This window comes from Coregonus lavaretus (assembly GCF_964263955.1).
Source record: "Coregonus lavaretus genome assembly, chromosome: 5".
In the NCBI taxonomy this organism is placed as follows: domain Eukaryota; kingdom Metazoa; phylum Chordata; class Actinopteri; order Salmoniformes; family Salmonidae; genus Coregonus; species Coregonus lavaretus.
In genome coordinates, this window is record NC_139992.1 from 65,363,261 (window position 1) to 65,381,597 (window position 18,337).

The 18,337-nt window shown below is 43.5% G+C and overlaps 1 protein-coding gene across 6 annotated transcripts in view; it reads right to left on the reverse strand.

Annotated features, from left to right (window-relative positions):
• Nucleotides 1-7,487: 7,487 nt before the first annotated feature.
• Nucleotides 7,488-18,337, reverse strand: part of LOC311129795 (activin receptor type-1-like) — a 31,757-nt gene continuing 20,907 nt past the window's right edge. For all 6 annotated transcript variants that reach the window (XM_084162244.1, XM_084162248.1, XM_084162247.1 and 3 more), the window contains exons 6-12: nucleotides 15,570-15,775; nucleotides 13,208-13,307; nucleotides 11,575-11,721; nucleotides 11,018-11,293; nucleotides 10,044-10,241; nucleotides 8,953-9,083; nucleotides 7,488-8,481 (exon numbers count right to left, since the gene is read on the reverse strand). In XM_084162244.1, coding sequence (XP_084018370.1) covers nucleotides 8,347-8,481; nucleotides 8,953-9,083; nucleotides 10,044-10,241; nucleotides 11,018-11,293; nucleotides 11,575-11,721; nucleotides 13,208-13,307; nucleotides 15,570-15,775 — 1,193 coding nt within the window. In that variant the 3' untranslated portion in view covers nucleotides 7,488-8,346. The remainder of the gene's footprint in view (nucleotides 8,482-8,952; nucleotides 9,084-10,043; nucleotides 10,242-11,017; nucleotides 11,294-11,574; nucleotides 11,722-13,207; nucleotides 13,308-15,569; nucleotides 15,776-18,337) is intronic.

Below are 18,337 nucleotides of genomic sequence, written 5' to 3' on the forward strand. Positions count from 1 at the left end.
CAAACGTACAAAATCAGCAGGTGATCAAATACTTTTTTCCCTCACTGTATTTACTATTTTTTAGTTGAACCCTGGGTTGAATTGAAACACTAGCTGGTGATGAGTTTGCAAGTGCTACAGTGCCTTGCAAAAGTATTCATCCCCCTTGGTGTTTTTCCTATTTTGTTGCATTACAACCTGTAATTTAAATTGATTTTTATTTGGATTTCATGTAATGGACATACAAAATATTCCAAATTGGTGAAGTGAAATGAAAAAAATAACTTGTTTCAAAATATTCTAAAAAATAAATAACGGAAAAGTGGTGCGTGCATATGTATTCACCCCCTTTGCTATGAAGCCCCTAAATAAGATCTGGTGCAACCAATTACCTTCAGAAGTCATGTAATTAGTTAAATAAAGTCCAGCTGTGTGCAATCTAAGTGTCACATGATCGGTCACATGATCTCAGTATATATACACCTGTTCTGAAAGGACCCAGAGTCTGCAACACCACTAAGCAAGGGGCACCACCAAGCAAGCGGCACCATGAAGACCAAGGAGCTCTCCAAACAGGTCAGGGACAAAGTTGTGGAGAAGTACAGATCAGGGTTGGGTTATAAAACATATCCAAAACTTTGAACATCCCACAGAGCACCATTAAATCCATTATAAAAAAATTGAAAGAATATAGCACCACAACAAACCTGCCAAGAGACGGCCGCCCACCAAAACTCATGGACCAGGCAAGGAGAGCATTATTCGAGAAACAACAAAGAGACCAAAGATGACCCTGAAGGAGCTGCAAAGCTCCACAGTGGAGATTGGAGTATCTGTCCATAGGACCACTTTAAGCCGTACACTCCACAGAGCTGGGCTTTACGGAAGAGTGGCCAGAAAAAATCCATTGCTTAAAGAAAAAAAATAAGCCATGTGGGAGACTCCCCAAACATATGGAAGAAGGTACTCTGGTCAGATGAGACTAAAATTGAGCTTTTTGGCAATCAAGGAAAACGCTATGTCTGCCGCAAACCCAACACCTCTCATCACCCCGAGAACACCATCCCCACAGTGAAGCATGGTGGTGGCAGCATCATGCTGTGGGGATGTTTTTCATCGGAGGGACTGGGAAACTGGTCAGAATTGAAGGAATGATGGATGGCGCTAAATACAGGGAAATTCTTGAGGGAATCCTGTTTCAGTCTTCCAGAGATTTGAGACTGGGACAGAGGTTCACCTTCCAGCAGGACAATGACCCTAAGCATACTGCTAAAGCAACACTCGAGTGGTTTAAGGGGAAACATTTAAATGTCTTGGAATGGCCTAGTTAAAGCCCAGACCTCAATCCAATCGAGAATCTGTGGTATGACTTAAAGATTACTGTACACCAGCGGAACCCATCCAACTTGAAGGAGCTGGAGCAGTTTTGCCTTGAAGAATGGGCAAAAATCCCAGTGGCTAGATGTGCCAAGATTATAGAGACATATCCCAAGAGACTTCCAGCTGCAATTGCTGCAAAAGGTGGCTCTAAAAAAGTATTGACTTTGGGGGGGTGAATAGTTATGCACGCTCAAGTTCTGGTTTTTTGTCTTATTTCTTGTTTGTTTCACAAGAACAAATATTTTGCATCTTTAAAGTGGTAGGCATGTTGTGTAAATCAAATGATACAAACCCCCAAAAAATCCATTTTAATTCCAGGTTGTAAGATGCCAAAGGGGGGGTGAATACTTTCTCAAGCCACTGTATATGCCTACATAATATCATTGATAATATATGACTTAAAGTATGGTTACATTTCATTAGCTTTGGAATAACTTCGATAGCAACAGTGAATATATTTAGTTATTAAGAGATCTCTCAATAACCATTCTCATGATAGCACAATGGTAGTAGTCATTGACAAATATCAAAGCTATGCAGGGCTGGACTTGGTTAAAACCCTGGATGGGAGTCTAAATTAATAGCTGTAGATAGATCAACTGTCCAGTAGGAGGTGCTGCCCAGACTATTGTTTTTTTTTCCTGATAGTGGATCTAACATCGTTTCAAAAGGTACAAATTCAACATATTTGTCTATGTTGAAAATTGGTTACAATGAGGACATAACCCTGTGGTTTAACTTTTCATTGATTCAACCAGTTTCCCATTTGGTAGCCATTTAACAGTCTTGTGGCCAGGGGATAGAAGCTGTTTAGGAGTCTGTTGGTCTGAGCCGTGATGCACCGGTACCGCCTGCTGGACGGGAACATGGAGAACAGTCCATGTCTTGGGTGGCTGGAGTCTCTGACATGTACGTCCTGGATGGCTGGGAGCTCGTCCCCAGTGATGCGCTGGGCCGTCTGGTCAGGATGCTCTCAATGGTGCAGCTGTGAAAGCTCCTGAGGATCTGAAGGGCCATGCCAAACTGTTTCAGCCTCCTGAGGGAGAGGCGGCGTTGCCGTGCTTTCTTCACGACTGTTCTGGTGTGAGAGGACCTTGTTAAGTACTCAGTGATGTGGAGACACCGAGGAATTTGAAGCTCTTGACCCTTTCCACTGCAGCCCCGTCGATGTGGATGTGCACCCCCGTTTCCTGTAGTCCACGATCAGCTCCTTGGTCTTGCTGACGTTGAGGGAGAGGATGTTGTCCTGGCACCACACTGCCAGTTCTCTGACCTTCTCCCTGTTGACTGTCTCATTGCCGTTGGTGAACAGGCCTACCACTGTCGTGTTGTCAGCAAACTTGATGGAGATGGAGTTGTGTGTGGCCACACAGTCGTGGGTAAACAGGGAGTACAGGAGGGGGTTAAGCACATACCCCTGGAGGGCCCCTGTGTTGAGGGTCAGCCTGGCAAAGGTTTTGTTGCCTATTCTCACCACCTAGGGTCGGCTCATCAGGAAGTCCAGGATCCAGTTGCAGAGGGAGGTGTACAGTCCTAGGGTCCCGAGCTTCGTGATGAGCTTCGAGGGCACTATGGTGATAAATGTTAGGGTGCCTGGGATGGAGGTGACGTGTGCCATGACCAGCCAGTCAAAGCACTTCATGATTAAAGATCTTAGTGCTACAGGGCGGTAGTCATTGTGGCAGGTAGCAAGAGTTCTTGGGAAAAGGAATGATGGTGGTCAGCTTGAGACGTGGGGATTACAGACTGGGGAAAGGAGAGGTTGAAAATGACCGTGAAGATGCCTGCCAGCTGGTCTGCGCATGCTTTGAGAACGCGCCCTGGTGACGCCTCAAGCACTGAGATGCAGTGCCTTAGACCGCTGCGCCACTCTACTTATAAACCTTATATCGTGTTTATAAAGGGTAGCTTGATGCAAAGTGTTGTATCTACCAACTAATTGTCTATCTAAAACCAATGGTCAGACAAACCTGATACATTTGTAATTCACCAGGGATACCAACAACAGATTAACACAATTGTTTTAATTGTAATTGTTTTAAACCCATGGAGAATGCTATCCGCAAATAGGGGCTATACCTGTAAAATACTGTTCCTACTGTTGCAAATGTGTAGGGCTTCACCTGAGCTGAACACAACCTTGCAGCTGTCAGTGTACAAAGCCATTACACCAAGGCGTCTGACTGAGCCCCTGAGTGAAATCACAAGTGATTTACTTCAGCCTCTGTCTTTACACTCATCGCACCAAACCACGTGGTACAAAAGCCAGGCCTAATGGCTAAAGAGTCTGGCATGTTAGCCAGACAACACTAGTACCCTAGATGCACTACACTAGCACCCTAGTTCTGTTTTACGGTACCCTCAGGCACCGGCATACCTCCTGGTCAGGTCATGTGGTCAGGAAAAACTCTAAGCCCCATCTATGGCTGCTCGGCAGCACCTTCCCAGTTATGACACCAATGTATCGAATTTCGAAAAACTGTTTAGAAAAACAAGCCCCCTGCCTCTGATGTAGTCTGGGACTGTCCATATCAGGTCCCTAACGTAGATCTAAGGGCTGTAACTTCCAGAATGCAGAGGTCAGCCAATTGAGCTACAGAATAAGGTTAAGGGTATTCTATATACAGACCCAGTGCAACAACAACTCGAGAGTACTGTACTATTGACTTAATTCTTTCAGGACAGTGGAACTTCACAAAAAGTGCTTTTTTATTGACTAATGCATCCTTATAGCCTTCATCGGGTTTTAACAATAAATAAACACTTATCAACCTCCACTGTCCTCAAAGAATAGCTGAATTTCTCTTAATTTCAGTTTGCTCTTCAATTCATGCACCTTGGTTAAAAAGCGAGGTAGCGGCAGTGTACCCTTCCCTTTCTATTGACTGTAAATCCAAAGTGAATCTGACTGAAGTCCTCCCATACACCTACAGTGCATTCGGACAGTATTCAGACCCCTTGACTTTTTCCACATTGTTACGTTACAGCCTTATTCTAAAATAGATTAAATTGTTTTTTCCCCTCATCAATCTACACACAATACCCCATAATGACAAAGAAAAAACAGTTTTTCCGATATTTTTGCAAATGTATAAAAAATAAAAAAATGGAAATATCACATTTACATAAGTATTTAGGCCCTTTGCTCAGTACTTTGTTGAAGCACCTTTGGCAGCGATTACAGCCTCGAGTCTTCTTGGGTATGACACTACAAACTTGGCACACCTGTATTTGGGGAGTTTCTCCCATTCTTCTCTGCAGATTCTCTCAAGCTCTGTCAGGTTGGATAGGGAGCGTCGCTGCACAGCTATTTTCAGGTCTCTCTAGAGATGTTCGATTGGGTTCAAGTCCGGGCTCTGGCTGGGCCACTCAAGCACATTGAGACTTTTCCCAAAGCCACTCCTTCGTTGTCTTGGCTGTGTGCTTAGGGTCGTTGTCCTGTTGGAAGGTGAACCTTCGCCCCAGTCTGAGGTCCTGAGCGCTCTGGAGCAGGTTTTCATCAAGGATCTCTCTGTACTTTGCTCCGTTCATCTTTCCCTCGATCCTGACTAGTCTCCCAGTCCCTGCTGCTGAAAAACATCCCACAGCATGATGCTGCCACCATGCTTCACCGGAGGTACGGTGCCAGGTTTCCTCCAGAGATGACGCTTGCATTCAGGCCAACGAGTTCAATCTTGGTTTCATCAGACCAGAGAATCTTGTTTCTCATGGTCTGAGAGTCCTTTAGGTGCCTTTTGGCAAACTCCAAGCGGGCTATAATTTACATTTACGTCGTTTAGCAGACGCTCTTATCCAGAGCGACTTACATTATTTTTATTTTTTTTATTTTTCATACCCCCTGTGGGAATCGAACCCACAACCCTGGCGTTGCAAACACCATGCTCTATCAACTGCTATCATGTGCCTTTTACTGAGGAGTGGCTTCAATCTGGCCAATCTACCATAAAGGCCTGATTGGTGGAGTGCTGAAGAGATGGTTGTCCTTCTGGAAGGTTCTTCCATCTCCACAGAGGAACTCTGGAGCTCTGTCAGAGTGACCATCGGATTCTTGGTCACCTCCCTGACCAAGGCCCTTCTTCCCCGATTGCTCAGTTTGACCTCATGGCTTGGTTTTTGCTCTGACATGCACTGTCAACTGTGGGATCTTATATAGACAGGTGTGTGCCTTTCCAAATCATGTCCAATCAATTGAATTTAGCACAGGTAGACTCCAATGAAGTTGTAGAAACATCTCAAGGATGATCAATGGAAACAGGATGCACCTGAGCTCAATTTCGAGTCTCATAGCAAAGGGTCTGAATACTTATGTAAATAAGGTATCTGTCTAAACACCTGTTTTCGCTTTGTCATTATGGGGTATTGTGTGTAGACTTAAAAAAATTTTTTTAGAATATGGCCGTAACGTAACAAAATGTGGACAAAGGGAAGGGGTCTGAATACTTTCCGAATGCACTGTACCTGCATGAAAATCTACAAAAACTACAAATCATAGGTGACCACATTGTTAGTGCATGGGGGGGGGGGGGGGGGGGTTCCGTGGTGTCAGGCTGTGTCTGAAGCTGAAAAAGCAACTGTGTTTCAAAGAAAACGGTTTGCCAGCTTAGAGACAGAGTTGGACGAATGAACTCTGGAAATGAATGTGCAGAATTCATGGCCATCTGTTGAAGGATCATTATCACCACAGGCAGCACTTTGCTTCAATGTTTTAATTGAAAAGCTAACAAACCTAAAAGCTGAGGGGAAACAAGTACACAAATAATATGCATTACTGTCGTCTTGCAGTACTGTAGCGGGTATTACAGTCTAAAATCATTTCTGCCATTCGCTATAATTTGTAGGCCTACTGAGACGCAACATTAATGGGAAGCACAGTGAGTAACCGGCCTGATACACAAAGCAGAAAAATTAGACCTTGTTAAAAACTAAATCTGGTCATTGTGGATCAGAGGTCCACAGTAACACAGACAGGAGACGGCTAAAATGACCAGTTAATATACACCATGAATGACTCCCAAAACGGCACACTATTTCCTATATAGTGCACTACTTCTGTCCAGATCCCTATTGGTCAAACGTAGTGAAAAAGGGTGCCATTCTCAGGATGTCTGTAAAATATGCTAATTTGGGCTGGTGCCACAGGGTAGTCACAGTAAGTCCTGGCAGACAACTGACGTATCCATTGCTTTGCCCTTTACTGGCCCCATGCTGATTCCAGAGTATGAATCACTGCAGATGGCACCATTTACCATTCTAGACCTGCCTTTTGTTTCTCTTCTGGCAAGTGCTCCACAATTCAAGCTGTTCAATTGAAGTCATTAGGGCCTAGCGTACCCTCTGACATTTTCCAAATGAAAATGAATTTATTGCATTTTACAGTCGAGATTGAGAGGTGTTCAATATGGAAATGGATTAACATGCCCTACATACTTTGCTGCATTTCATTATTTGTTTAGTAGTTCAAAGGCTGGACACAAGAAAATGTCCTTTGTGCAGTGAACAGCTTGCGTCTCTGCGGCAGGTCAGTAAGACTGCACTATGCAAAGGCAAGGGAACTGTCTAGTCCGGGGGGACGAAGGAAAATATGCAGAGCTGTTGAAATGAAAATATGCTCTTAGTGGTTTGCATAACAACCACTACTAGTACTCACCACCAGCATATTACTTATCCTGACATAGAGTTGCAAAACTGTGTTAACGTTCTCAAACTTCTCAGGTTTTCCAGTGATCCTGGTTGGAGTATTCCAGATGTACTGTTTATTCCCACCTAAATTCTGGAAATCTTCCAACTGTAATTTCTGGAAAATCTGGGGATTTTGGGAAGGTTCCCAGAATTTTGCAACCCAATCATGACATGTAAAAAGGCTCAGGTTTTAGTAGATGGTGGACAAATATTGTGGCAATCATTACAACGATATGTTTTGATTATGAGGGTAAAAGGGTTCATTTGATGTTGTAACTGTGACATATGAGACAGATAGCATCTACATGTTTTTTTCTATTTAATTAATAGAAATCCCTTCTTGATATAAAATATTAAAGAAATTAAAAAGGCTGAAGTTTGACTTCAATTACTTAGACAATGCACACATTAAGACAATATTACTGCTCCTGTATGAATTGAGTTCAGTGTCATCTAGTAAATATTTTATTTGCTCTTTTAGCATTTGTCTCACTAAAGCTGATGAAACAACCAAACAAAGAACAGGTACATAATGTAAAATGTATGGTGATATACAAAGTTTCTACAACAGGATACGTTAAGACGACATCTCCGAAGGAAGAAGTAAAGAGTGTCTACAACTGTCTGCAGCACAATTCTACAACACAGTGCGTTAGCTAAATAAGTTACAGGTTGGACGAAATACCAAGAGAATTGTTCTAACAATATCGTAAACAGCGGTGCAAGAGATGCAGTCAAAGTCAAACGTAACATTTCTTCCTAATTCTGATTACTGTTAAGATATGGAGTTTGTGTGGACTATAAAAAAATGTTTTTGGCAAGTTGTGTTTTTTTCCAAATACATCCGCAACAGTGCATGTCAGGAATGCAAAGATTGCTAGTGCAATAACAGCGATAAAGCACAGCCAATATTGCTAAATGAAATGTGTTCATATGTTTCTCAAACTTAAGTTGTGTAAAAAAAAAAAAAATGGGTAGCTCTAAAGCGATATACGGTACTCAAATGCCCAGGTAATAGTTTCTTCCTTGAAGAACGTGACTATTAGTTCAATATTCCTATGTCTTTAAAGTGATAGTCACCTAATATCCAAGACTATTGGCAGTCTTTTAAATGCCCTGTAAGCCATCTTTGGATGCCAAAATGTGTCCCACCAAGAGTGTTTAAAATAAATACAATGTGCCACTTTAAGAGCACTGAGCCCAACCAGTCCCTTTTCTCCTGTGTGTTGTCCAGGAAACCAAACTGCCTGCTGGACGTCTTTAAAGGCCATTAGGTCTCCTCTCCCTCTGCACCAACGAGGAAGAAGCTCAACAGTCTGCTTTAATTTTGTCCAGAGAGTTGTCGATTTTTGTCAGAGTCTTTTTGATGCGTAGCGCCGTTAATCTGGCAGAGGGATTCTGATACCAGCACTCCTTCATAAGTTTCGCGATGGACGTTAAAGTCTGGAAAAGAAGAAGAGAATCTGAACAAATCTATTAAAAAGTCCCACTCCAGCTGTTTTTAATATTTTCCCATTTAAAAATGCCCTGAATATAAGTATAGTAATTTAACACACAAAAAAAGACATTGAGCAAAATACTGTTTTTAAGCCTCAACTGCGAAAGTCTATAGTTCCGCAAAGGGTAAAGCAATTATTCTTAAAGGCTAGAATTTAACTGCCCATCAGACCGTATTATGTATTCAATGGAGCTGGGAAATGAGGTGGGCGACTGACAGGCTGTTTTCAAAGACTCACAAGTGAACTGAACGTCTGATGAAGCAGGACAACCTAGCAGGCAGTGCTGCATTCTGCACAGCTTCTAAATTGACAAATTTGGAGCGGGTCCTATTCTCCATGACAACATATTAGCTAGTTCTCTCTCCACCAGTAAACATTTAACTCGGATCGCCTCGTCTGGTCTCTGTGTACTCACTGGGTCTGAGAACCATCTGTTGGGGATGTTGGGTCTCTGCTGGTCCACACACACAACCTTCTTCATGTCTTCAAAGCTGGGGTCGCTGGGCACCACATCATGGAAGGGAGGCTTGTAGTCCTCTACAATGCCTACACACAGAGTATGAGGGTAAATACACAACACAGATGTCCATAAGATCTCACAATCATCAGCATGGCAATTTAAAGTAAGTAAAAAAGGTCACAAACACAATACGTGAGATAGCACAGGTAATTGCTAACAAAGTACTTTGTTTTGATAGTTGCTCTCACTTGCTACTGTGTACCAGGTGGAAAGCCATGGGGAAAGTAAGGTTGCGGTGTCCTGCATTAACCAATACCCTGTGTGTGGCTGTCAGCCAGGCTCAACTATAAATAACCATGAAACCATTTAACTGGGAGTGGAGAAAGCAGGATCCATTTCAGATAAGACGCCAGCACCTCTAGTCCCAGACTAGACCACAGACACATGGGGAGAGTTGTCTGTCACTCCACATTCAATCATTTAATCAATGAGACACTGATTAAGTCTCAGGACTTGAATCATTGGCTTGTTCTGCAACTTTGTGCTTAGCAAAGTGATATATATGGCAGTTATGCTATCAGATTGCTAAAGACTTTCTGCGAGAGGAACACTTCCTCTGAAGTGGTGAAATCAATCCTAAAAAATCCAGCTAGACACTAAATTATGTTTTACATATTTGTATAGGATTTTACTACGCCCTGACAGGGACATCAGAGAATATTCCAAGACAAGCATTCATATGCAGACAGGCAGGTAACAGACAGATATATACAGCAGCTCTGTATGATGCAACTACTATAGGAAAGATGCTTTGTCATATTGTCCTAAATGCATGACATTCTAGATTGTTTTTTTTATTCTACCTTTTTACTGGATACTTTTTAGTTTCTGCCCTGTTTGAGAGGAGAGCTTGCATTAATTATTTAATTGTACTGTGTACACTATGCTGTATTCTGTGCATATGACAAATCAACGTTGACTGGATGGTAGATGAATAAAGGAGTGAGAGAGAACAGAAGAAACCATGCAGCATGTATTGTACTGACCGTTGCTGACCGTCCTCCTGGCAATCTCCCACAGGACCAGGCCAAAGGCCCAGATGTCCACTCTTTTGAAGGACTCAAAGCAGTCCATCTGGATGGAGTCATCCAGGACCTCTGGAGCCATGTAGCGCTTCGTGCCCACTTTAGGGTTGTTTCCCACGTCTAACTCATTTGTGTCTTGGAAATGCATCACAGCGAGACCTGGGACAAAAAACAGGCTTCTGTTTATCAAAAATGTCCAAAATAATTAAAATACAAAAATCACATAGCAAAATCATTTACATATGATATTATATCTAAGTAAATAACCCAAAATGAATATATCCAAAGTAGAGAACACTGTCCTCTAGTGGATTTGAACAAAATAGCAATGTAAAACAACCCGTTAGCTTAGGACTGTTGTCAAAAACAACCCTATTTTTCCAACAACATCAAATAACAAAAATAACTCATTATCTTGATTGTGAGTAGAAACAACATAACATTCCATAAACAACTTAACAGCAGTGACGGTTGTGATCGTAGTAGTAGTCTCAATTAGTAGCAGTAGGTTGCAAGTGCCACCTGAAATAGCTCACATCATTAGCACAGAGAACATTGTGAGTATGCAACATGGTGCACAAGAGTACCCCTTAATGCATTTTTGGTTAAGATTTAAAGAGCCACCGGCTCTGCTGTTCTTCCTCTAATGATCAACAAACATGGAGGGAACAGGGTTGGAGTGTTTGGTGGCATAGCCTACTAGCAAAGAAGCTCATACCACCATCTTTCCAACAACAAACAGAACATCCTCTCCACCCACAGTAGATGTGGACAACATAGCCCGCTATTTATTTTTATCACAATACATAATATGGACACAATGACAGAAAACGGTCATGTGAAAAACAACCTCTAGTGAACAACAACCTATACACATTTTGAATGAATGAATGTCACAATACATATGCTTTATATCCGGAAGCCTATGCTCTTACCCAGGTCAGCGATGCAGCACTGGCCGTTCTTGTTGACAAGTATGTTTTTGCTCTTGAGGTCTCGGTGGGCGATGGCCGGCTTTCCCTGGGTACCGAAGATCTCCACGTGGAGGTGCGCCAGGCCGCTGGCGATGGACAAGGCCATGCGGAGACAGCTGGCTGTGTCCAGAGTGCTCAGCTGCAAGTAGTCGTACAGCGAGCCCATCTCGTGGAAGTGGGTGATCAGCCACAGCTGGGTGCTCGAGTTTCGGGAAGTCATGTCCGAAGCGATGAAGCCTGCAGTCAAAGGCACACACAGACAGATGCAGACGCACAGACACACACAGAGTTGTTAGAACTCAGGGAAAGGAGGGGTAAAAAATCAATATGACACAGACATTGTCACTAAGATGCAACACTAAAACACTGCCGGACACATAGTATTTGCTCCTAAGTCATATTTTCTTAGTCTCCCATTGACATCAATGCATGACTAAGTGAAAATTTGCCTTGAGTGGAAGTTTGGATTTGTCCCATAGAGAACAGCTCCTGTCCAGAACATGGCTGGAGGTACGTACCCAGAATGTTCTGGTGCCTCAGCAGCACTGTGTTGTAGATCTCAGTCTCTCTGAACCAGGACTTCTCATCTCTGGATGAGAAGATCTTCACGGCCACACTCTCCCCCTGCCATTGGCCCCGCCACACCTCACCATAGCGCCCCTTACCTATAATAGGGGGAAGAAAATAGGAAAAAGATTAGAGTAAAGCAGACATTGTGAACGTCAGAAATTTCACCCTATTCTAAAAATTGTGCACTACTTTTGACCAGAGTCATATGGGCCCTGGTTAAAAGTAGTGTACTATATAGGGAAGAGGGTGCCATTTCATACAGCCATTTTTAATGAATTACTGAAAATGTGATTCATCAAATACAGTGTGAAAATATTAACCCTCTCTAACAGGAATAAACCCAATGTTCATCTCCAACGCAAATGTCAGATTATCTCAGGCTGTCATGTAACAATTATGAAATCTTTGTAAAAATGTATTTAGAGATAGTTTCACTGATTTAATTTATTTTATAAGGTAGTATTACACAACATTCTAGACCATTAGTTACTGGAACACATAGTGCAATTGTATTTTGGTCATACTACTCAACCTTGACCTTTTGCATAAACTATATCAAGGGATGTAGCTCAGTTGATAGAGCATGGCGTTTGCAACGGCAGGGTTGTGGGTTCGATTCCCACGGGGGGCCAGTATAAAAAAAAATATGTATTCACTAACTGCTCTGGATAAGAGTGTCTGCTAAATGACTAAAATGTAAAACTACAGGTACTGTAATTGCCAAAATAAAGGAAACACTTCAGAAATTAGAGATCCTAAGTATATTGAAAGCAGGTACTTCCACACAGTTGTGGTTCCTGAGTTAATTAAGCAATTAACCCATCATTAATCCCATCATGCTTAGGATGATGTATAAAAATGCCCAGTTGCCCATTATTTTGGCTACCACGGCTAGAAGAGATCTCAATGACTTAGAAAGAGGGGTTTCAAAAGAGCATTGGGGTTTAAAGTATGTGGGTCTAAGTCACCAGATCTCAACCCAATTGAACACTTATGGGAGATTCTGGAGCGGCGCCTGAGACAGCGTTTTCCACCACCATCAACAAAACACCAAACAATGGAATTTCTTGTGGAAGAATGGCGTCGCATCCCTCCAATAGAGTTCTAGACACTTGTAGAATTTATGCTAAGGCACATTGAAGCTGTTCTGGCAGCTTGCGGTGGCCCAGCGCCCTATTAAGACACTATGTTTGTGTTTCCTTTATTTTGGCAGTTACCTGTATATCCCCATTTGACATTAAATGAAACATGTTTGTTAAAAATATTTTTGTTGGCAGTTTATACTCGACTCACAAATCAAATGTGTGCAACGTTGGTTTAGGGAGTTGGGTGTTACATTGGCCATCTGGCCATGTTTCAGACCCAACTCGAGGAAAACTAAGAGAAATATTAAGTGACATACTGAAATCTCTCAGGGTCAGAGAACAGCAGTGGCTCTGTTTTGCAACACAAATCTCTGTTCCAACGGTGCTACACTTTAAGATGTCTTAAAAAAAACATTTACTCCAAAACCTGCACTGAGGCTAAACGTACGCCTTAGCCACTGAACAAAGACAGAACAGGCTCTGATTGGATACTGACCCACACACTCATTGAGCGTGATTTGTCGGGCGACAGTTCTCTGAACGAGGAAGGGGAGTCCGGAGCCGCTTCCCGACGTGCACGAGTGGTCCAGCAAATCCTAGGAGAGAGAAGAGGGACAGACAATAAATGAACTGCAACCAGAGGAATTTGATCAGCCTGTACTCTCTCTAGATGAAGGTGGCCCAGCCCACAACACAGCAGAGCATTTGGGATTCAGATGGGGAGTTAATACGGTCGGCCCCCCTCCCTCTGATGTGGCCCACGTTGGGGAGGCTGAGTGAAATTTGTTGCTGCTTAGTGCTCAGACTCCAAATGCTAGCTAGTTGGCTGTCTGTCTGTGTGCATGTCTGTCTGACCATCCTGGAGATGCTGACAAGCAAGCAGTCTTTCTGTCTGTCTGTCTGTCTGCACGTCTGTCTGCCTGCCTGCCTGTCTGTCTATACGTCCATCTGCCTGCCTGTCTGTACGTCTGTCTGTACGTCCGTCTGCCTGTCTGTACGCCCGCCTGCGCGTCCGTCTGCCCGCCTGCCTGTTTGTCTGTCAGTCAATCAGTCTGTGAGTCTGTCAGTCTGTGCGTCTGTCAGTCTGTCAGTCTGTCAGTCTGTCAGTCTGTCAGTCTGTCAGTCTGTCAGTCTGTCTGTCAGTCTGTCAGTCTGTGCGTCTGTCCGTCTGTGCGTCTGTCCGTCTGTCAGTCTGTGCGTCTGTCAGTCTGTGCGTCTGTCAGTCTGTGCGTCTGTCAGTCTGTGCGTCTGTCAGTCTGTGCGTCTGTCAGTCTGTCAGTCTGTGCGTCTGTCAGTCTGTGCGTCTGTCAGTCTGTGCGTCTGTCAGTCTGTGCGTCTGTCAGTCTGTGCGTCTCTCAGTCTCTCAGTCTCTCAGTCTGTCAGTCTGTCAGTCTGTCAGTCTGTCAGTCTGTCAGTCTGTCAGTCTGTCAGTCTGTCTGTCTAGCCACCCTGGAGCAGCAGAGGGCCCTCTGCTGGGTAAACAACAGCAGTCCCTGGTGATTAGTGAGCTGAGGGATCTGAGAGATTTGATCTAATCCCAGCCCCAGACTCCAAACAGACGCAATGCTGCTAAGCCTTTTATTTGTATCTCCTCTCCAGGCATCAGCAGGGTGTCATGGCTGACACAAGGGGGCAGTGTTCAGCAACTCTATCAAATACTGCTGAGAAAAACAAACTAACAAGCAGAGAGGACTAAAACTAAAAAAGATAGATACCACACGCATAAAACACATGCTGTGTGCAATTTGGGAATGGAGAAAAATACTCAACAGAAGCCGTTAAACCAATGACAACTTATTTTGTTTTGAATTAAAGTCCCTGTTTATTGGGGGGCAGATCTGGGCAGTTCTGTTGAAGGGGGGGAATTAAGCCACAGCATTACCACAATCACCACAGACTTAGGCTTCCAGGGCTACTGAGGGAGACCTACAGGTTTTTCTTTTTTTACTGCCACCACAGTTTCTAATAACTTTTCTCCGGGTGCTGTCAAGCACTTTTTAATTATACTGAAACAAACATTATGCGGCAGCATATTTGGGGTTTACATTGCCAAGTGCTCTGATGGGCTTTGGAAATAGCTAGAAATAAATCCATCATCAGCAATTCCTCTAGCACACCTCAGCCCAGTGTTATCAGTGAGAATGGTCACCCCGATGTAAACATTCAGCCTGTTTAGTGTTTTCCTTCAAGTTTTTAATAAAAAATAGATGGGATTGGTCTGGGTCTTGAGGTGGGTAGATTGCTGAAGTTGATCAAACAAATGCTGATTACAGTTGCAAACTCAAAGCATTATTTCACTAGAGTAGCCAACATTCTTCAAAACAAAATGGGCCATTTTGTTGAAATCATGTGTATCCGTGAAACACATGCTCTCAATATGCTCTGGTAAAACAATACCCATCTTTTCCATCACAGTGGTAGAACAAATTATTTCATTCCCAATTCCGAGGGCAGAAATTTAATCCTGGCCGGGTTGATATAAGTCTACAACATGAACACCCAGGAACATGGAGTGCATGACTACCTAACACACATTCTCTAGTCTAGTGCACACACAAGTGCTCTTTGGGCTCAACATAATTCCATAGTTTGAGAGTGCATAAATGTGTTCCGTGCTGGACTGCGTGGATTCAAACCATACTAACCACAGCTCCCCACCGAGCCCAGGCCTGGCATGCTCTAGTACAGGGTTGCAATGTCCCCAAATTCCCTGGTTTTCCACAAATCCTGGTTAGAAGAAGCCCGGAATCAGAAGGGAATAAGCAGGAAATCCTCCAACCAGGATTGCAGGAAAACTTAGTAATTTTGGAAAAGTTACCAGAATTTTGCAACCCTAAGTATGATTATGTCTTACTCACCGCCAGTGTGCTCTCCCCCACATTAGAGGCTATGAGGCCGTCTATGGTGCCGTACTCAGCTTCCCGGGCCGTCAGCCTCTCCATCTGGTTCTGGTGGATGCGTCTGAACACCAAGATGGCAATGACTGAGAGGACAATGAGCACGATGACTGGAGCCACGATGACGATGGCCAGTGTAGTCAAGCTGTAGTTGGGCAGGTCGCTTGCTACGAGGATGGGAAAGAGGTTTAGGTTTATTTGAACATCCTGGTACATACTGTATGTAGAAACATGAATCAAATGTGATGTCATACAATATATAAAACACAGTTAAAAAGATATGATCTGCCTAAATATATGGGAAACAGACACAAGGAAGAGGGTGTGGGTTTTTCGTCCCAGCACTCAACTGTCCAAGTCAAATTTCCCCTCAGGGACAATAAAGTATATCATATCAGAACCAGATGAAGACAAAAAAAATCTCCAACACCAAAATCCCCTTTAAACACAAACTACATACATCCAGTACCGTGTTTGGACTACGAATTTGAAATCTGCAGTACAACCAAAGTTCCTCCTCAGTTCAGCTTAGCCAGGTGAGCAGTGAGCCCAGCTGCCCCGGGGATCCAACACAGCGTTTACTAAAGCCCTAAGCTTTGGGAGGCATCATTCAAGTTGAGGCGATGATAATTAGGCATGTTAAAGAACCCATTCTCTCCCTCCTCCGCCTGCCTGCTCTGCTTTGACCACACAGACTGAGGAACCTGGCTCCAGGGCTGAGGGGGAGAGACAAAATGGACACAGGCAGGCAGGGAGGCCGAGGTAAGAGCACACTGCAGCATACATCCACGGGTGGGTAGGCCACATATCAACAGGCTGCCTGGGGAGCTGACTGACTACCACACACTCCACACTCCAAACATTCCAGGGAGAAAAGACTGCCGAGCCCGCAGCGCAGACAATGCTCCCTCTTTTCTCTCTTGCATACTGAACTCCTTCTCCTTCGCATGGCACTCTTGGGGAGTGGAATTCAATGAAGCTAACCTAGATCAGAATAGACAGTATAGAAAACAACTGATTTTAGACCGAGATTATGGCACATCGAGTGTCAATATTTTCTACTGTTCTTGTGTTTAAGTCTGACCCATGTAAAATGTTATCGCAGAAACATTGTTGCTTTTGGTAGATGGTAAGATCTTCTTGTGTGTTTAACAAAAACAGGGACTAACCTCAAAGAAATATTGATATTTAGGAAATAATTCATTTTTATACATACTCTTTTTACTGTGGATAGGAGAGGAGAGTCATTGAATTTCAGAGAACAGAGCTATACATTTCATTCAGGCTGTGTCCCAAATGGCACCCTATTCCCTGGTCAAAAGTAGTGCACCATGTAGGGAATATGGTGCCAATTGGGACGCAGACTCAGTGTCCTCTCCTTTCCCGGGGGGCTCTGCTATACACTGCCTTACAGGTCTGTGTCAGGCAGCGAAAACAATCTCAGAGAGGACATAGGAGGAAGTAGACCATGACTAAACAAAATTCAAACGTTTGTCTTTTTTCTCAGACTGTCCCCTCCTCTGCTGTGGAGGTGCTCAGGGTGTAACCGCCACACAGGCCTGAAATGCAGACCAAGCAGACCAATAGAGGACCATGCAGCAAACGGCTATGGCAGACAATTTCATGCACCGCAGCATCGCGTCCTCGCTGGAGAATGGCCAAGTAGACAGAATCAATAGAGCACCTGCCTCTTCACGTCAGTCAACCGATCACAGACAGCAGATCACTGAGAGCATACGGCCCAAAAATGTTGTTTTCTTGGCAGTAGTTCTCCGTATACGGGTTAAAAATAGCAGATATTGACACTGACAAGCACCTAAATTGGAAGGCAGTTGCTGTAAAGTACTACGCTATACATGACGTCAGAGCTCAAGGTCTACGCTTCACAGCCCAGTAATGGTTTTGACTGACAGCAGTTCTGAACACCACGCGCAAAAAGAATTTGCCCCCATTTGGGCAACTTTTGCTAATGTTTTGTTGTTTGAGTGAGGGAAATGCTGTAAATAAAGAGGACTTGATGTACTTTGAAAGATGAGACGTTGAGGATTATAATAATTACCGCTTTGATGTCAGACAAGCAAGCCAAACAGCCGTTAGTCCAAACGTGCACTTCACATTTCCATATTATACAACTCATGTAATATACTGGAAACCATGTGTTTGCTGTATTTTCTACCATTCCACTGATTCCGCTCCAGTCATTACCACGAGCCCGTTCTCCCCAATTAAAGTGCCTCAAACAACCTGTGATGCGCACCAAAATTACAATCTGCTTCACTGAATTGCCTTGTGAAAGCCTAACACTGTAAGAATATATTTTGTAATTTAGCTAGTCATGTTAGCAATAGAACACGCTTTCATATTATGCCCACCTGACCAGATTGCGATTTATAAATGGACCGTTTTCGGAATATTTAAATAACAGTAATTGTGTAGAGGCGGGGATGCAGGGTTGTGTTCCAAAGAAAACAACTACAAGTCTGCTTGCTATAGTTCCTCAACGGCACAGCTAGGCGAGCTCAAAATAGCACCTTATCATTGAAGACTCTTCTTTGAGTCATAAAAGTGCATTGAAATTACGTAGGAACTGTGCACATTTTGGATAGGTGTGTGGCCATTTGGAGACACCAGTTAGACCTCTCACTCAAATCCTTGGCATTTTTTGCTCTTATGTTTATGCACCAAATTTTCCAGGAATATTCTTATCATGTTACTGAATGTATCCAGAG